General features: G+C 47.9%; 1 protein-coding gene across 1 annotated transcript in view; it reads right to left on the minus strand.

The window, feature by feature from the left end:
• The window catches only part of osp (myosin phosphatase Rho interacting protein outspread), a 114,405-nt gene that overhangs the window by 35,657 nt on the left and 57,577 nt on the right, over positions 1-21,171 (minus strand). The window contains exons 2-8 of the mRNA XM_077635097.1: positions 7,824-7,904; positions 7,250-7,315; positions 6,211-6,362; positions 5,011-5,128; positions 2,904-3,039; positions 1,502-1,544; positions 90-409 (exon numbers count right to left, since the gene is read on the minus strand). Coding sequence (XP_077491223.1) covers positions 90-409; positions 1,502-1,544; positions 2,904-3,039; positions 5,011-5,128; positions 6,211-6,362; positions 7,250-7,315; positions 7,824-7,904 — 916 coding nt within the window. The remainder of the gene's footprint in view (positions 1-89; positions 410-1,501; positions 1,545-2,903; positions 3,040-5,010; positions 5,129-6,210; positions 6,363-7,249; positions 7,316-7,823; positions 7,905-21,171) is intronic.

The following is a 21,171-nucleotide window of genomic DNA, read 5'->3' on the forward strand; positions in this document are numbered from 1 at the left end:
TGCACACGTCCTCATACTTGTGTCAGCTTCAGATGACAACCGGATTTTCTGCTCGACCTATGGCCCCGTAAAACGGGCACAGCACTCACTCGTCTTGGTCTCCTTGGTGCCTCCTCCACCTGCAGCCTTAGCATGGGGCTCGGCCAGCAGCAGGTAGACGGGGTTGTGCAGGAATGGGCACAGTGGAGGGCTGCCCCCCGAACTGCGTGGATGATCACGCTCCCCTGCCCACTCGGCGGGAAGCAGCTCAGAGGCCCGAGAGGTGGGAACCATCTTCGCCACTCCGTCTGAGCGGCTACGCTGGCTCTTCAGGCCCCGGCTCTCGCGCTTGAGGTAGCGACGGCTGCGGCTCTTGGCAAGGGCATCCGCGTCGGAGTATGCAGACACGCTACTCCCGCCACTCCCACCACTGCAACGGCATTCGATAATGTGTCAGAACTGTCACGCACGTCGGGTGTGACAAAAAAAAGCCCTCAACACTCCACTAACAAAATGCGGATAAAACTCAGTGAATTTTCCATATGCACTATTTATTGCCAGAGAAGCACACAATGTGCACTAACATGACAGGCAACACATGCTCAAGAAAAAAAGACAAAAACAGTGCTAAAGAAAGAAAAACCAAAAGAACCTGCGGACCACGGCACTTCGTTCACATCCACTCTTGCTAATCACACAGCAGCCAGCCTATGTCAGCGAGAACTTTCCTTCAACATTATGCTAGCACTAAACAGGTAAAATTCTTCTGACATCTCGAATAAATATGAAATACACAAAACAGCCTTTGAATATGTCATTTAAATTGACATTACAAAGCGAATACACAAACATACTTGTTAGTCGTTGATAGACCTTAGTAAAGTGCCCCCAGTCGCAATACAACACATAGTACAGTATGCAAACCACCCAAAGTAGATGCTGCTTGAACACCTAAGTGTTCCTTTAATTCAATACCATCTGTTCCATAACCACAAAAGAACGGGGGAAGGGGGGGGGGGGGGGGGGGGGGGGGGAATGTTCCTGAATTCATACTAATAGGACAATCAGCAAAGATTCTAAATTTCTGTAAGCTTATTCTCCACTGACACAACAACTTGTGCGCATAATATGTACAAAACTTTTGGTTTTTGGTTTCAAGGGGTTTAACGTCCCATAGTGACACGGAGGGATGCCGTAGCGGAGGGCTCCGCATAATCTCGAACACCTGTGGCGCTTTAACTTGCGTTGATATCGCACAGTACAGGGGCCTCTAGCATATCACTTCCACTGAAATGCGACCGCTGTGGCCGGGATTGAACCCTTGTCTTTTGGATCGGCAGCTGAGCGCCATAACCAATGAGCCACCACTGCGGTTAGTACAAAACTGAAGCCCAAGAATGAACTCTGAACGATAAAGCAAAAAGAAGAACTCATTTACACCGAGCATGCCTCTAATCTGAGTGACTATAGGCATCTAGTGAAGCAAGAGCCATGTGCAAAACAACAGACCAAATGTGCTCACCTGTCAAGCCTGCAGAGCGGCACTCCATTGTGGGGGACGTGCACTGCACAGAGAAAAATGTGAAACGAAACACGTCACATACATCATGACAGACCACTCCATTTCTCTTTTTAATAGTGCCGCCGTTCTTATTCAGCATCACAAGGGAAGCTCAAAGGGCACTGCGGTACATGATGAAACTATGCACGAGGCTTAAAGTATGCAGTATTTTCAAATAAATGTGAAAATATGCTGTATTTCAAAGTACTATTTCAAAATATGAATTATTTTCAAAGAAATGCGAAAATATATGCAGTATTTTCAAAGAAATGAGAATTGTCATTGCAACTGCTGTTTTCAGCGCATTCACTGGCCCTAAATGGGGCACTGGGCTTTCGATTTGTCTCATCTCGCCTATCACAAATCATATGAGCAATACATTTGCTTTATTTTTATTTAAAATGACACATTCTGCCGCTTCTATGCCTAAAGAGGTTGCTGACAAAAAACAACCAGATGGCGCCACCATGCTAAGCTTGTAGTTGCATCTCAGTTTGCACATGCTGAACTAAATGTGCAAATGTGAAAAATGGTGTAACATCCTGACATCCTGACAAAAGGGCGCTCGACTACTGATCCGGAGTTCCCGGGTTCGAACCCGACCGCGGCGGCTGCGTTTTTATGGAGGAAAAACGCTAAGGCGCCCGTGTGCTGTGGGATGTCAGTGCATGTTAAAGATCCCCAGGTGGTCGAAATTATTCCGGAGCCCTCCACTACGGCACCTCATTCTTCCTTTCTTTCACTCCCTCCTTTATCCCTTCCCTTACCGTTCAGGTGTCCAACAATATATGAGACAGATACTGCGCCATTTCCTTTCCACAAAAACCAATTATTATTATCCTGACAAATGCTTGCATTTTGTATATACAAGCGTGCATATGCTTATGGTACATTGACATCTCTGATTTATACTCTTTTCTAACCATATCTGTGTAATCCAGAAGCAGATGACATGCAGACGACGAGGCGCAAAGGAACAAGTTTAACATAAACTCTCCTGATTGGCTGAAGAGGTCTCTGCCTTCCATACTGCTGCAAGGAACTTACAAGATGGGGTATATACCTCACTGCATAGGAAGAGAGGCTGTGTTTCAGCTCTATAGCTTCCGCTCCATTGCCACAAAAAGCTGTAGCAGAGTACGTACAGTACGTTCCACACCCTTGAGAGCAAGATGCGAGACATCAGGGCAGATTTTGTATGCCAAGCAAGTCCCCCTCTGAGCAATGCCAGGAAGATGTGCTAGTCCCAACAGGTATTCAAGGCTAGCCATGCAATGCACTTGTGAGAACAAAATGTGCCACACACATCCATACACATATATTTCCAAGCATATCTCTCAACAGTGATCAATTAAATCCATACCTTCACGGTTATTCGTTGAGACCGAGTTCGTGGTGCCATTGCTGCGATGTTCCAGCGGCTGCTGCGTTGGCTGCGTCTCGACAGTGCCGTTGCGATACGGCTCCCTGGTTCCCAGCCCACGGTCTTCATACTGGTTCTGGCATCAAGACACAAGACTAATTGTTAGCATAACCCATTTTGGTGCTTACATGCTTTAAAAAATTGCACAAATGCATTTCTTTTATTTGCTATTCCCTTAAAACACCTGGTATGCTGCCCCTCACCTACTCTGCGAAATGTGACATACATGCAAAGCAAATGCTCAAGCTCTCTTTCATAATTTACAATAACAGCACAGAACACGTTGTTTGTTAAGAGAACTTCTATCACAGCCACGTGATGTTAGATGTGAGTGAGACAACTGAAACAGGAGCATCAAAACGAGGAAGTTTCAGTTCTCAAGACTGAAAACAAGTGCACCTGGCCTTCACTTCAATGGCACTAAGACTACTGCATGAAAGTGTAAACTGAGGTTGCCTGTATCTCTTCTTCAGCACTTAATATTTTATGAGTTTATGTTTTGTGTCCAGGTCACCCTGTTTTCATTTTATTCTGATAATACATGCCCTGTTGATGGAAGCTTCATTATCACTCTTATTAGCCTACACCAGACAAAATAAGCTCGGTGCACACAAAGTTTTGTGAAAGCCATACACGTTGGTAAGTTTGTCGGTACAGGCATCTAGAGCCAATAGGGTTTTGTTAACAATGCCATACCATTGCAACACAGCAAGTGCTGGGCAAAAGAAAAAGGCTGCACGAATACTGCAATGCTAACCTTAGTTGCTCATTCCCTGCCGCAGTCCTAACATGCCTCATCTTTTGCTCCAATTTGCCTCCAAATTGACCAAATACGGAGCTCTCGCATATAATACACTGTCCTTTACTGAGAGACAAGTTTGTTACTAAAAGTTGTTCTCACTGGCTCACAAAGAAGGGGGGGCAAAGTTCTTTCTGCAGTACAGAAAGCTGTTCTGCTTTCCACCTTAGAGGTGAGCGTGCACAAGTAAGGCTGTTTCTTAAAAACAAAACAATCTCTCTAGCATATGTGGTATATATAAGATTCCCGAGCAAGCTGATGCCAAACTGTGCCATGCTATGGTGGAACAGCGATTACTGTGGAGGCACAAGACAATGGCTGGAGTACAATTAGAAATAAGGCAACCAAGAGACAAAAAGTCAAGGGTGCCATGCTTTCCCCCCATTCATCAGTCCCGTTCTTGACCTGCTGGACAAAGCATGGCCAACAGATTAGTTCATAGATGCAAGGGCAGAAGATCAACCCATCCTAGGTACCTGGTCAGAGTGCCTACAGAAGTCTCTGGATGGTTTCTAAAGCAGGGCTCTCAAACTAACATAGTCACGGATGTAGTGAAAATAACCACTCCTCTCTTTTTGTGCAGAAAGTATGGCTACTTGCTGACTTGCAAGTAAGACACGTAAGCAACCGGCCAGTGTCAGAGTGTGGACAACGGTGGACAAAGTGGCGTAGTATGGATGAAAACAAAGACAAGAGATTGAAATGGTACTTTCGGTACAAAGGCTAAAATACTTAGGGCCAGGGGTCCCCACATGAAGGCATGCGGCCAGAGTGCTTGAGATCCCTGCTCTAAAGCCTCTCAATAATGTCTCTGGTAATGCCCCTGGAGTGTCCTTGATCTCTGGAGTGTCTCAACAGTATGCCTGGCAGTCTGGTAGCATCTCTGGTAGTCTCTCCGGTAGTGTGCCTGGCAGTCTGGTAGCATCTCTGGTAGTCTCTCCGGTAGTGTGTCTGGCAGTCTGGTAGTATCTCTGATAGCCTTTCCAGTAGTGTGTCTGGAAGTCTGGTAGTATCTCTGGTAGTTTCTCCGGTTACTGGTAGTGCCTCTACAGTGTTCCTGGTTTCTAGAGTGACACTGTTGCGTGTCTACTAGCGTCTCTGGTAGCATTTCTAGAAGAACCATTCACCTTGAGCCAATACCACAGACATCATCTGTTCATTGAACAGTGTCATCATTTAACTGTACTCTGGCACTTGTCTGTGCACGTACAACAGAGTACAACAAACATCCACCAGTGTAGGTATTACCTGGCAGGACAGGATGTTGACAGCCGGTGAGGATTTTGCAAGTGCCAAATTGCAGGCATTGTGCTTGTTCTTGCTCCGCACCATGTTGCTCGGAAACTGGGACAGCGCGTCGAACCACCTGCACAGAACCAAGTGAGATCAAACCAAGATGCCCTTAGGCTCTCAAAAACTGCTGATAAATACTGCTCAGGAAAAATATGCTTAGATGTAAGCACCTCCTCAGAAACCAACCTGAGCTTCATGCGGTGGTGCACGTACAAAAATTTGCATCTCTGTTCTGACAGTGTAAAGAAATTCATCAAGCCCGTAATAGGATGCAACTTTAATAAACAGCAGTTGTTAACACTGGGCCACGGTCCGCGGCGCCCTGTATTAGTCTGCTGGCCAACCACAACAGTAAACGAAATCAGTTTAATGTTAGACTGCGTTAAACAAGCCAGGCATCAAAATTCTAGAGCTTAGACTCTTTTTCTTATGATTAGCTTCTTGCGTCTGCAACGAGCAAAGTTTCAACTACGGACTCCTTTTTTTGTTGTGGAAAAATTCAGTGCGATGGTTCTGAATGTGGATGGAGCTCCACTGCAGACTTCAGTCGTATCAGACTATATAGTGCCCTAGTTTGTTCCTGCCCAAACCTCACAGGTAGACTTAAGTTTTGAGGCTTACTTTGTTTGGGAGGGCATTTAAAGCTGCTACCCCGCTCATCCTGCACAAAATACAACAAAAGTACCCTGGCCAAACAAATCAATGCTGAGATCCGGTGTCAAAGCATAGAATTATCAGTGGTAGCAGTAACAATGTTGCGCATTTGTCAGGCAGACAGATGGCAGCCGCACAACAACTGGATTCGCTTTCTCGCAGGCTCTCTGAAAACGGCACCTGCTTACAATTTCTTCCACGCAAATTCAGCAATTACGAACCCCTAACTATTTCTTTTAATGCAACTGACCACAAAATGTGCTCTCCAAGTGACGTTTGCACAGAAAAAAGCCAAAAGTACATATGCAGGAATATGCTGTAGTTACCTGAACAAACAGTCTCTGTACAAACTTAAATTTCTTCAGACTTTTCTTTGAGCTCGGCCATCACAACAGCGGCCCATGCTAAAAGATCACTGACAAGTGAACAGTGCAGTAAAGAATTCAGCTGTCAAACGTTGTAAAACAGGCATGGTGCCATCTGCATGATGCAGGCACGTACCACTTGCTGTCATCACGACCCGTGCCCTTGACGAAATGGACCTTGTCTGGAGTGGTGATGGCTATGGAGAACTGGTTTCCGGTGAGCTCCTCAGCATTAGTCACGGCCACCACTTTGGTCATGTCAATCACCGCCTGCGGGATTGTATTCGGCTAAAAAGTAAAGAGAAAAGTATGTCAGATGTGAGCATCAACCACCCATGCCAGAAGGCCAGAGTGACTGATGGATTTATCAATCCGCTGAACGATTGATCAAAAACATTTTACAACCAAAAGCATGACTATCACCTATGGGGCATGTCATAATGGATACTTCCAGACAAATTTTGATGACTCGGGGTTTGATAACTTGCGTCTATAAACCACTGTACATAGTACTCAGAGTAAAAGCTAGGCTTGCAAAAGAAAAAATTCAGAATTAACTAGCCCTGCACTGGAAAATATTTTTCAGCACTGGAATTTAGCAACAGAAATTCCTGAAGAGCTCTACGTATGCTGCAGTGAAACGCTGCAACAACTAAGTCCTTATATCCTGCAGCATACACAAATATTTGTTTACTTGTTAACTTGTAAAATCAGGGACATAACACAACTGCAAAAAAATCTCATGCCGTCAGTTACTAGCAACAATAACAATCACAATTACAAACAGTTCAAAGCACTGATCAAAAGGCCAAGAATTCTTTGTAGCATCAGAGGTAATAACTACCACTGCCAAGCAGCTAATGACTCAGTTATGACAAGCACTTCTGCAGCATCAGCTGTTATAGCCACCCCCCCCCCCCCCCCCCCCCCCCCTTCGAGATATTGTGGCTATCATCTATAGGAAATGACGTCCAAGAGAAAGGTCATATGACATGACCCATTATTGTGTCGTGACCATTAGACACATTAATGAGGCATGTGAATGAACCCTCGAACACATTTTCTTTTTACATTCACTCTTGCACATCTCTTCATAGATAAAGCAAACGTCTTAATTCATGTTACATTATGTGAATGCATATTCAACATTCCTTTGTTTTAGAATTTGCACTCACATGCTCATCCACAGAATACGTCAGCTCTCCATCATCGTAGAGGACGAACCAGCGCCTCTGCCACCTCTGAAAGAAAGCAGTTTGCAGCGAATTACTGCCACTGTCCAGCACGTGTGTTGTGTTATCTGTTTCGTGCATCAGAAGAATCTGCACTCCAAAACATGGCCGCAACCATTCTTTTGGCCCAGAGAACTGCAGTGTAGACATGAAAGTATGATGAATTGCCCTAAACTGTAACAGAACACACTTCCAATAATCTGGTGCCAATGAGATGAAAAAAAAAAAAGCTTCCTGGGAAGCACACCAAAGAAATCCACAAGAGACTGTTCTTTTTTTTTTTTTTGCAAAGCCAGCTACTGCTCAATTTTAAAAAGCAGCAACTCTTCTACTGACAATGCAGAGCAGGAATGGAGTATAGATCACCCTAAATGCATAAAGCATGGTGTAGCATAAGCACCTTCCCCAGTGCAAATACTACTAACTGCGCAACATCGTGCAAACTTTTGTAGAAAAATCAAAGATGCAATCCACGCTTTACAAGTAAAGACAGAAAATAACTTTGCAGCCCACTCACCCTCGTTCGGTTGACAGCTTGTGAGAAGTCCCAGTCGGGAGCCACAAACAGGTAGCCGCATGTTGACACTTTCCGGGTAGCCTGCAACAAAGAAAAACAACGAAAACAAAGTTGAGAATTCAGGTTTTCACAATGTAAACCATTTGTCAAAGATTGAAACAACTGGTACACATGTGGGACCTTTACGCGCAACGCCAAAAGTATTGCCGGCGCGCAGTTCTCGAACTGCAATAAATGTCGAGCCGCGAGTCCAACGCTAACAATGGATCATTTTCCTTGCCAGTGCCCTCAAAACAAGGCTCTTCAAAATCTTTCACCAGCCTCCTTTGAAGCACGTTACCATAACTAGAGCCTCCTCTTCAAGGTGACAACTTCGACATAAAGAAAGCAAAACTAATGCAAAAAAAGGAAATCATTCCACCCATTGAAATTTCAACTAAAAAACATTCCACCACTTTTTAATAACAGGATTGTTGAAGTAGAGAAAAGCTTTCTGTGGCATAGCAATATCAGTGTTGCCGAAAGTCAAAAAATGGGCAAATCATGTTAACTAGTAAAGTGGTTGACCAAACACGAATAGATAACTTTTTAACTGTTGACAATAGCCACCTAATTGCAATTAGAGACTTGTAGCAGGCCATTAGCAATAGCCATATCAGTTTTTATCATTTTCAAAACGCGATTACCCTCGCCGCCGTGGCTCAACAAATTTGGGGCGTTTCTCGCGCCGTTCGAAAACCGCACGTCCGCCAACACTGGTATTACTATGCCGCGAAAATTCTTCTCTTTACCTCAAAAAACATAATTTTATAAATTAGTAACAGCTGGCTTCCCTGAAACAACTTATATAATAGCATTACTGCTCCTACACAGTCTTCAATCCTGACCAAGTTAGCTCCAACCATTCATTAAAGAAACCCCCATTATACAAGTAACCACAATTTGTGAGTCTCCAATGCATTCTCATCTGAGCTATCAGTCCAGTGCATTGAAATTCCAAGAGGATGTATCTTTCATACGCAAGCTACTGCTTGACGCCTCTTAGCTTGTTCTTTCTGTATCTCTCACTGATGGTCACTACACAAAAATACCGCACACTGAGCATCTCCATCCAGAAAATAAAACCCATGTTGACTCCAAAAATGTTCATTGCCTTTTGTCACCATTCACATGCTTATTTTTCACAAAATGGCGGCCTTCAAAGAGGCCACCAGTAATCTCTGGGTTGAACAAAATTAGCGACTCTCGTCTTCAACTTAATCAACACTGATACGCTAAAGAATAGTTTTTTGCTCGCACCAGAACCCAGAGAAGCTTCGTGCTTGACCCACTCATCCATGCTCCCTGCCAGTGACACAGGCAGAAGGGTACGCCGACAAGCCCAACTTAGCATTGCCCGAGTGATATGCATATGCAAGCTACATTTGCAAAGCTGCAGCGCCTCTTGCAGTTTAGTCGAGAAACACACAACCAAGATCAACAACCACTCGGATGTTTCTTTAAACGAAGTAGCGAATAGGCACACACACAGAAAAAACAAAGACACCCGCATAATGCGAGGACCCGCTTTATACGAAATTCCCACGTTCCGGGGGAGCCGCCGCTCCATTACCAACCGTGTCCGTCCTTGCGCATTACGCTAACGAGCAGATAGGCAGGCAGGCAGCCAGTTCCGCGACGCCGCAGTGCAACCACCCCCCACCGCGTCCGTTCCAAATACTCTTATTTCTTCCTTTATCTGCGCACTTCCGCGCTTACAAGCCGCCACAGCGCGTTCTTTGTACTTGCGGAAGCCCCGTGACAGCGGACGTGCACTGGGTCATCGGTCACGCCCGCGGTGCACGCGCGACACAGCCGCTCCCCCTTCCTCCCCCTCTTCGGTGCGGAATTTCGCCACTTCTGGGGGCTTCCCACCACCGGCGCTGCGCTTCCTCACGTGCACATGCGGAACGCACACGGGGCTTCTTCCCACGAGCCGCAACGCCGACGACGCGGCACTGATCCTCGCCGACGACAACAGGACCCGCACAGGTGCACGCAGGGCTGCATGCGGTTACGCACGAGCCGCACGAAAAAGACGAGGCATGCGCGGTGCTGGCATCAACCGACAGCAGGATAGCGCTACAACTATGTAATCCCGACCGAGATTGCAAGAAAGCAAGGCGCTGTGTTGTCTTATTCCGACAAACTGCACTCGGCTACGGTCGGATACAACTCAATAGCGAAGCGGAATTTTCCCTTCCAGCCAATGGCCATATATTGAAAAATGTGTACAGGTTTGAATAGGTCGACAAATAGGGTTGTGGCACATTTCGTTTAACATTACAGGATGAAGATTCCAAAGCGGTTCAGCCTTTGAGAGACTCCTTGGTGGAGGGCTCCGTATAACTTCGATTACCCGTGGTTAATTACCGTGAACTCACATCATACAGTGCATGCAAGTCGTGGGTTCGAACCCACCCGCTACGGTAGCACTTCGATGGAGGAAAAATGTGAAAGGTCCGTGTACTGTGCATTGTTAGTGCTCGTTAAAAACCCCAGGTGGTCGAAATTATCCGGAGCCCTCCACTACGGAGTCCCTCATAGACTGAGCCGTTTTGGGACGTCCATCCTATAAAGCCAAACAAAATGTGTCATATCCTATTTGCTGACCCATTCAAACCTATATACATTTTTCACTAGATGAACCTGCTAGCGAGACGATGCACGGAGGGGACTATCCCATTTCACCTACCACTCCCTGCATCGTGACACCAGCAGGGTCATGAGAATCGGCCGACGCCGTTAACTGGAAGGGGGGTTCTTTGACGGGGGAAAAGCCGTTTCGTTCATGAGTTGTATATGACTGTACGCAGTCCGATCGCCACGAACAGCCAAAGAAGTAGGTGCGCAGAGCACACGGAAGCCATGCGAGTCCGATCGTCGTATACCACGACATAGTCAAGCGATGTGGCACTCACTAGACCACTAATTTTCGTCCAAGATCGAAGAATGCCTGGCAACAAATATTCGGACGTTCGTCGGACATACCCTGCAATTCCAACGGTTTACTTCGGTCGTCCAGTGAATCGACACGCGCCAATGCAGGTAATCTAGGGGCCGTCCTACCATCTTCGCCAAACGTAACAAACCTCAGGCATGGTTTGCTCAGTGAAGTCCTCACGGCTTCGCTAAAGATTAAAAGGTCTTGTAAAGTGAGCAGAAGGGTCTTCCTTATACTTACACAGTGGCATGGTTGCTCATCTGTATATGATTATGATTAGGGATTTTTATGCCGCAAGGGCATCTATGTCCAAAGAGCGCCATGGCACAAGGTAGTCTCCATTTCTCAAGGTGGGGTCAAAGACCCATTTACCAAGCATTTCACCCTAAAGAAGCCGAGCACCAGACAAGGGGAAAGCTTGTACCCATTGTATCCCCGGTGGGTACCCGGCGGCACTGGGGATCGAACCCCGCACCTCCCGCCTGCGAGGAGGATGCTCAACCACTTAGCCACCGCTGCGGTCTCTCATCTATATACGACTGAGGAGCAAACCACGCAGCCTGCTGCATGACCACTTTTGGCAGACGGTATGTCGAAACCGATGGGACGTCAACAACATCCATGGCGCATCATTCAAAGCTGCGCAAAAATCAACGCGAAGTGAATTTCCATTACGGCCGCAGATGTTGCGGAACAACTTGTACTGACAGGCTGCACAGTTATAATAATAATAATAATAATTGGTTTTGGGGGAAAGGAAATGGCGCAGTATCTGTCTCATATATATCTTTGGACACCTGAACCGCGCCGTAAGGGAATGGGATAAAGGAGGGTTATTCAGTTCACGAAATAAAGACACAAAAAATTCCCATATGCGTTCCCCCGCGACTCACTCGAACTCGTGAAGAGCAAACTCTCTTTGCAGTTTTCACGCCAGAAAATTCCAGCTGCCTCCTCCAGCGTTTTCCTCCCCTAAAACACCCGGTTAGAGAGTTTTAGCGGGCTAAACTCCAAACCCTAGCAGAGCCGTACGCAACTCGTTGCCGTTGCAAGCCCGAGGCCGCCGGAAGCGGAAGCAAGCACTTTCCACTGCGCGTGCGCAGCAATGCGCCTTGTACACAATTCGGCAAACCTCTTCAATACCGCGGTACGTGACTCGGTGATTCATATTTGAACAGCGCAATAAAACAACGGGACACAACGAAGAAAGGACACCACAAGCGCTGACTCGCAACTAGATTTTAATTCACGTCCAAGCATCTTAAATACTAAGAACGCCAAACACAAACAAGAGGGAAAAACCAAAAGAAAAACGATACAAAGCTGCTAATCATGCCCACAAAGGTGACAATCAGCACGAGCGCGAGACTACACATCTTGACCGGATAAAAACATCATCTCTTTATCAGTTAGTGTGACAGAAGGATCACTAATACAGCTATCAGGTTCCAAGCGGATGTGAAAAGCCTCCAAAATTTCCCGCGTTAGGCTGTCATTATGTTTTCCTAGGATGACGGTGTTAGACAACAGAGGGGTGCAAGTACCTTCTCTCCAGTGGCGGGCAAGGTTACAAGAAGACCCATTACCTCGGGACCTGTGGTGCTCACTAAGACGAGCGTTGATGCAACGTCCTGTCTGGCCAATATAACTCAACCCGCAAGTGCACGGAATCCTGTAGACAACCCCCACATTACAGGGCACAAAAGGGTTCTTATGGTTGGTCTGACAACCCCCAGTCTTTTTCTTCGCGGTTGTTGCCTTAGCCTTCTCTTCCACCTGCCTGCAAACACCTCTAAGTTTTTTAGGCGCTGAAAAGACCACATCAACATCGTATCTCGCCGCAACATTCTTCAAACCATGTCCCACACCATGCGTGTAAGGCACCACCACAAACTTCTTTTTTTCCCTTTTTGGCTTATCCCCGCTCTTGATCCATCTAAGAAGCTTATCGCATTCCCTGGAAATCACATGAGAAGGGTAACCACTAGATTTTAATCGGCCAACTTGACGCAAAATACTTTCATTGATTCTTTCAAGACATGACTTGTTCATGGCAGATTTCAGGCTAGAAAAAACAATGCCATTTTTTACCAGTTTTGTGTGGCTTGATTGGTAATTTAGAAAAGACTTGGTAGAGCGAGGGAAATATTCCCAACACAAATGACGCTCTTCCAACAACAGTCTTAAGTCCAGAAATTGAAGTACATCTTGTTTAGGAAGTTCAGTCGTGAAAGTTAGTCCCATCGCGCATTCTCTGAAAACCTTCAGTACATCTACCACGCTACGCGTCAAGTAACCCTTCTTAACAAAAACAATATAATCATCGACATACCGACATACCTTGTTTGGCGTTCTTAGTATTTAAGATGCTTGGACGTGAATTAAAATCTAGTTGCGAGTCAGCGCTTGTGGTGTCCTTTCTTCGTTGTGTCCCGTTGTTTTATTGCGCTGTTCAAATATGAATCAATACCAACTCGCCCAGTTCGCAGCTTTAATGAGTGACTCGGTGACTTTGGCATTAGGCTGCTAATCCCAATTAAGGCCGCAGGTTCTATCCCGGCCGCGGCGGTCGTGTTTCAAATGGGGGCGAAATGCAATTAGGGAACCCCAGCTGCCCCGCCGCGGTGGCTCAGTGGTTAGTGCGCTCGGCTACTGATCCGGAGTTCCCGGGCTCGAACCCGACCGCGGCGGCTCCGTTTTTATGGAGGGAAAACGCTAAGGAGGCCGTGTACTGCGCGATGTCAGTGCACGTTAAAGATCCCCAGGTGGTCGAAATTATTCCGGAGCCCTCCTCTTTCTTCCTTTGTTCTCTCAGTCCCTTCCTTATCCCTTCCCTTACGGCGCGGTTCAGGTGTCCGCCGATATGTGAGAGAGATACTGCGCCATTTCCTTTCCTCTAAAACCAATTATTATATTATTAATACCCCAGCTGCTCTAAATTCACCCGGAGCCCTCCACTGCGGCCTATCTCATAGCCGATGCGGGACGCCACACACCACGATTAACAATTCGCCATTTTTACGAAAACCATGCGCTCCGCCACGTCAACATTACCAAGCCGCGCTACGTAGGCGGCTTCAGCTGTACCAAACACCAGTTCCAGCAGCCGATCAGAGTTAACGTAGAGATACCATACTTTTGGTTGCGTGTTTCTTATTTGGAATGGCACGAAAGATATTAGTAGATATCGATCACCACGAGGAATACCGACCACTACGCTCAGACCATGGGGGGTAGTATATCTTATATTGCAATTTCTTCTCTCGTGCATTGTTTCGGTTTAGGCACAGTCGAACGGTGCCTCCGACGTCACAGATGAGTTGAGACAACGTTGAGGTCGCGTGAGGCACATATAGGATAGCGGAGACTGGCTTGGCTTATGAGGGTTTAACGTCCCAAAGCGACTCAGGCTATGAGGGACGCCGTAGTGGAGCGCTCCGGAAACTTCGACCACCTGGGGTTCTTTAATGTGCACTGACATCGCACAGTACACGGGCCTCTATCGAATTTCGCCTCCATCTAAATTCGACCACCGCGGCCGGGATCGTACCCGCCGGTGCATCGTCGGGGCTTGCCGACGGCTCCGTTCCCTCATGGCTCAGCAAGACCTCTTCTAAGTAAAATTCGTGGTCACCAGACACTGTCGGCTTGTGTCTGGGATACACTTTCCACAAGCTTGCTGCACGTAATAGACAGGAATCGCGAACAGGAAAACAGAGCAAGAAAGGCTAGTAGTTGGATTTTCATAAAACTGAATATTTACGGGCCAAAGTAACTGTGGGCTGCGAGAAAGGATGATTAGTAGTGGACAGCTGCAGATTAACCTAGGCGATTTATCACTCAGCGGGAAGAAAATGTTCGAATTTTCAGGTTTTTTTCGAGGAACATGCACAAATTTTACCGCCAAAAAATATCTACCATCCCAGGTGATTAATTACGCAATTTCGGTATAGTCTTCATATGTCCATATCGTGACTCTTCACTGCTTCTTGAGTCTCAATTATACTTCGTTTAAACGGGCTCAATTCTATAAGAGGTCACTCCTACATCCATATTCCCACACGTTACGGCTATCGAGAGTTGTGGTATAGGCCCTGTGTCCAGGATCTTTGTCGCGAATAGTTCCATACGTCTTTTTGTAGTTTCAATGCTCATTTTAGGTGTGTCTGAACAACTATACAGCTGCTCTGCTGATAACAAAAAAATCACACGCGGGGCTGCATGCCGCCTGCCTAATCAGCGGTGCAGATACACAAGCGGTGGAAGAACGCACCCCCTCAAAATTTCAACGCAGAGTCTACGTACACAGACGCTCTACAGACTGTCTAGTTAGACGTTTGTTAGGCCGCACACACACAAAAATGTGCAGTTTAAATAATTTAAGCAACAAGGACTTAACAAAGAGACACAAGGGATGGCGTTCGCAGGCAGTTCGCTAGAATTTTTTTTTTCTAACCTATCCGCGAAGAGCCAAGTCGACCAACAAAATGTTTTCTACTTACAAACACAACTGTGCCATTTTTAGAGAGGGGGGAGGGGCACAGGAGGTAAAAAAAAAAGAACCCGGGCGCGCATACCATCGCTTCCGGCAAGCAGCCCCAGCAGCACACACCTCCTCCCTGCTATGCGGGTCTTCTTTCGTTCTTCATTTCCTTCCTTTTGTCTTTCCCCCCTCCCTCCGTCGCCACCGGCGTTACGCACGCGACCGGAAGAAGCCGGTCGCGGCGGAGGAGGTCCCGGTATGGGGCGACGCGTGCGTGCTCTGCCGGCAGCCCCGCATATATACGGGAACGCGCGCGGTTCCAAAAACGGAAACGCCGCCGCAGGAAGCACAGGTGGTGGTGGGAAGAAGACCCTATACCACACCACACGCGCGACCTCCCGCCTTTCGCGCTTCGTCGTGCACACGGCTCTGGAAAAATATGCGGACCCGCACGCACGCACACCTCGAAGGCGACGACGGCCACGCACAGGTGTAGAGCATAAATTGTACATCCTTCGTGGTGCAAAGTGCACGAGCGCGTGCGTGCACACACATGTTATAACCGGGGCAAACTTTATGTTCGCTCTGTCCCCCCCCCCCCCCCTTCCGAAACCCCAACAGCACTATACATTTCACGCTGCTGAAGAAACACAGAAAAGTAATAAAAAAAACGCCTGCCCTGTCGGAAAATCGAGCACGCGTCAAAACGAACGAGAAAGCATTACGTATGCATGCCACGATTCCCCCCTGAGTTACACCGCACCTCGGGAATGGCTTTGAGGCAGTAAAACGAATGCGTGTACTTTGTTATTACGGAAACATAGGTACATACTAAAAATGCCACAGATGAGCAGTACGCGTGTGATTTAACGGAACACGAACCATCGTTTGGGAGCTTCCAATTTTTTTTTTGCACATTTAGCAATCCAGTCGTAAATTTTGCGCGTCAGAGCCACTGTATGTACCACGTAAGGTTAAACTGTGCAGTGAAAAGAAAGGAAAATAACAGTGCTCAGCCCGCACCGGCAGTCGGCACAGCGGTCTACAGTCGGATACAATCAAGGACGAAGCGGCGGGTGCCCCTCAAAGGACGCCCTCCAGACAATGGCGTCGACCGAAGCGGCTGGCCGGGGTTCGACTCCGCGACCTTTCGTGCTCGGCAGCATAGAGCGCCCGAGTCCCTGACACCTCCTTCATTTCAACTAGTTATAGTCTCAGCTCGCATACGTTGCAGGAAATAGAGAAAAGCCGCGGTCGAGAAAAAGAGGCAAAATCCCGCCACCATCCAAAAGCCCCCGCGAAACGGGCAAGTTCTCCAAAACCCGGCCACGGGACCACCACCTTGACCTCACTGACTCGCAGTCGGAGCACAGAGGTAGCCGACAATCCGCCTTTTTTCACAAAATGTGGCGCCCTCTGGGGAGTGGCGAAAATTCGCCTGCTACTGGTTGAAAACAGACGCACGCGGCAGACGTCAGCGCGATCCGGTTCCAGGAAACGCCAACTGCGTGCGCCTGCGAAGTGGCAAGTGTGCGCTTGACAACTACCGCCATCTGTCGCGTGCGCCTGCTACTACCATGCATTGCGCATGCGCAGTAGGAGCTCGCGGCATTTCAAACAGTGGAGCTGACAGAATAGAGGCACGCATGCGCAGAGCGGCCATGCGAAAAAGGTAGAGTAATCGCAGCCGAGTATATAGACAATTCAAACTAAATTTTTTTTTTCCAATTATCCAAAAGTTAGGAGACAGTTCGGATAAACCGGAAGTTCGAATTAAGCGACTTTGAATAAATTAGAGACCGCTGCATATAATTTGGAGGCATTTGCAACACGTCGCATGTCCAAGCAGGCTGCGATAAGCGGTTCAGATAAAAACTCGCAGAGTTTTCGCAATGTCCCAGGTGCCTGCCTGCCTAACCAGGCTCCCACTGTATATATGACGTCAGTATCAACCAACCTCGCAACACGGCGCCCCGGACCCGCTAACGCAACGTGTTCTACAACCCACCAGCCTGGATGGGTGGAAACTCCGGTTTACACGAACTACTTCGGCAGCCATGTTGTGCAACGCCGACAGGCTTGGACGAATTCCGCTCAGAGCAAAACGACTGCTCCTTTCAACGGCCTCTGTTAAACCGATCGCCGAAGCCCTAAAGCTAGTTCGTGCTTATCGAGCTAAAAAGAAGAAGAAAACTAAATCGCTCCTTCGGGGAAAAAGTGACGCTACTGCAGCTCCGCCTCGGGAATTATGCCAGCTACGAAGCCAGTTACGAAAAACTCCGGTTCGAAATTCGGTCACCTCCTGCGACCGTTTTTACAGAAGCCCGCGAGCGTGTGCGCTCACAAACGAGCTACAAGCCCGCCATTTCTCCCTCCGAGAGAGAGAGAGAGAGCCGGCACGGTTGAACGCCTTCAACGGTGGTTGTTAGGTCATTATGTCCATGCTGCCCTATACGTCTTCCACTCAATATGTCACGAATCAGAATTCTTTGATACCCGCCGCGGTGGCTCAGTGGTTAGGGCGCTCGTCTGAACACCACGGTGTGTCGCCACTGTCTGCTAAACGCCGTCCCTCGGCCCAATCAGACCACCGGATTTCAATACATAGTGCACGGGGCCTTTTGAAAAGTTTCGGAAGTGGTTATTATCGAAAAACTGAGGAATCACTGGGGGGAGGCCTTCGCCTTCGTCTGGAATCGTCTTGCACGACGGTGAGATGACAGTACTGGTGATTCTCGTGGTGATGACGGTACGCGTCAGGACGAAAGGAGTGACGTTTCACGTGGTATGCGTCACACTCCTCGTGGGCCGAGAAAGAGGTGGGGGGGGGGGGGGGAGGATAATCCCTTCAAACCCGTGATTTCAACTGCCCAAAAGAAGAGCGCGCACAGTAATATCGCAAACCCGGGACTAAGGATCGGGCTGTGTCTCAGCCGCCTATATATTCTCCGCCCCTTGGAATAGAAGGCCCGCGTCGCGCCTTCGTTCGTCACTGTCCTTTTTTTTTTCATCCGCTACAGGATGTGCGTCATCAGAGAGGCGCACAAACACGGCTAAAGCTTTATACAGTCCCGTGAGGCGTCCTTTTCGTCTGCTCCGTTCGCACCCATGCAATGCTGCCGCGCGAGTCACCCTCGACAGCCAGCAACAACACACAACCTCCGGGAGGTGCGCAAAGCAGGCGAGTAACGGAAAGCCACGGACGAAGAGATGAGGAGGAGTCGCAGAGTGGGGGCCGGAAGCAGCTGCAGCCACCAAATAAGTCACGCTTCCGTTCCAAGAAGAAGATGCAGTGGATTCTTGCTAATATAGCGTCAGCTGTTCACAAGCAAACTGAAACACTTTTCTTTTTTGCCGCCACGCATTTTACTGAAACTTTCACGGTAGCTTCTGCAGAGTCTTCTAATCCTTTGCGCCGGATTTTGCGGCCGGGCGGTGTTTCCTGTTTCAGGGCAAATAAATTTTAAATTTTTCCGTTCCTTGGTTCCAGCCTGGACGACTTCTACGGGCAATCTTGCAAGTGTGACGTCACGAGCTGCACGCCCGCGCCGATATTCGCCCTGCGTTTGCGGAAGGAAAAAAAAATTCCAACTTGTTCTTGGTCATTTCAGAAAAATAACGATCGCAACTACACTCGCCACTTCGGCCAACCAAAACGCGCAGAGAGGTTTTGTGTCAGTCTCGGTGATGTCACACTTTGGTCGAAACACACATTCGGTTTTTCTGGTTTTTGCTGCGTTGTAGTTGTCTTCTTCACTATCTCGAAAAACCACTTCACGGCGGTTCAAGAAGTACAATGCGCGAGCCAAATCAAAACGTTCAAAAATTATCCGGAGTTGTCCTTTTAAAGGGGCTCTGAAACGCCTTCCGAGGAGAGCACATTAACTCAATTAATCACTGCACTGTGTTGCCATGAAAACCAGAGCCAAATAATATTCTTCTACACGCAGCAGACAACCCACAATCGCGCGTCAAAGTTGGCGAGCCCTTCCCGGCGACTTTTTCATGCTCGCGCCCTCCTGCGTCCCCCGCATCTGCGTAGACAAGGCGAGAGGTGGCCATTGGTTAGATTCTTGCAGACGTCAGGCAGCTACCGTGGCCGCGGCAAATAAGCCGCTTAGCTTGATCCGAACTTTCGGTTCATTCGAAGTGACGCTTTGGTGCCGTCTGCACCGAGTGCTTTTATGGGAGGTACCCATTACTTCGAACTCCCCGTAATTCGAACAAATGATTTTGGTGCGCTTCAACATCGAATTACCGATTCATAAACCGAAGTAAAGAAAGATGCATGCTATGCATGGAACGAAGAATGAGACGGAGAGAGAAAGAACATCAATACACAGCCAATGATGTCACCCTATTATTTTGCGGCATATTTCGAAGCACCACCCAGTGCAAGCGTACATCACCTCGACCAACTTGTAACAGGCGTTAAAGTTGACCGATTTTAGTAATTTCTAGATTTTACCGGAAAACAAAAAGAAAACTGCAATGCCCCAAAGAAAGGCCTACGATTTTGATGAATTTCTCAGCTCCTTTCGCGAAACTAGTTCTACCGCGCATCCAGATTCCACAATGGATTCCCGGGGGCAAAAAACAGCAGAAAAACAAGGCAGTGATGAAAGGCGCGGCAAAGTAGTACAGTATACAGAAAATTCACGAGCATCGCAGGTGTGTGACAACGCAAAAAACGACAAATTCCAAACCCGGAACGCACTCTTGCCCCCCCCCCCCCCCCCCCCACGAAAAAAAAAAAATTCGTCAGACTGAAAACCGCTCTACGCCTTTATTCCCAAAAGCCATCTCCCGCGAGAGCACTGCTGACATCGCCAGAGTTCCGATATCAATCGATGTTTTGGAGATCAATCATGGCGGCCAATGAGATCAGCTGAATTTACAACACCAAGCAAAACCCTGGGCTACAGAGGACAACATATCCCGTATTAATATCGATCACTGGGTTTCTTCAACGTGGGCTAACGTCGCACAGTAGGCGGGATTCGATACCAGGACCATGGGCTCCGCAGTCGAACCCCACAGCCACTGAGGCGGATACAGTCGGTAGGTGACAGCCGAACCATATGTGCATGACAGGGGTCATTTTACCGACCATCCACAAACCTGACTTGTGCAAGAGAAGTTCCGTGACTGTCGCTCTTTGGCGGCAGCGTAGGATGTCTATTTCTACAATCACTAGAAAACTTGTGATACCCGATTAGACGCGACACGAGCGCCGCGACGCCGATGCGGCCGGCGCAGGAACGACGGATATTCTCGGCAGTGAAAACATGGCGAAGATCAGACACGAGACAAAAGGCATCCCAAGATCAGACAAAAACAAAAATAAAACATATCGATGCTACTTAAGATGCCGTGGCCGAGCCTATTCGTTATAACCAGAAGTTCTCTATACAGCGAAGGAACCATAAGCGTCGGGAAACAGAAATCCGCATATGCGGGTCAGCCCCTATAGCAATAACAACGGAAATGACTGTGGTATCGCAGGAAACACGCGTGCGTACAGACACACACAACCCAACTCAGAGCCACGAGCGACCAGCTCAGACACGGCAACCGAGAAGAAAATAACAATAAAAAGTTAACCGTTTCTCTTTCTCAGAATCCACGCACGGTTTCCACCATCTACTGAAGACCTTGCGCAGTATATACCAGCAACAAGTGGTTTAGTCGCATAAAGTATGCAGTAAATCAGCCGCGGCGGCCGCGTTTCGATGGAGGCGAAGCGCATAAAAAAAAAAAAACGCCCGTGTGCTGCGCGGACCCCGAAGACGTCCACTATATACGGCGCCTCTCACGGCGCATGCGCAGCTTCCGGACGTTAAAGCGCACATACCACATTCACACGAGGTGAAACGCCAAGC

The sequence above is a fragment of the Amblyomma americanum genome, chromosome 8 (genome assembly GCF_052857255.1).
Source record: "Amblyomma americanum isolate KBUSLIRL-KWMA chromosome 8, ASM5285725v1, whole genome shotgun sequence".
Taxonomy (NCBI): Eukaryota; Metazoa; Arthropoda; class Arachnida; order Ixodida; family Ixodidae; genus Amblyomma; species Amblyomma americanum.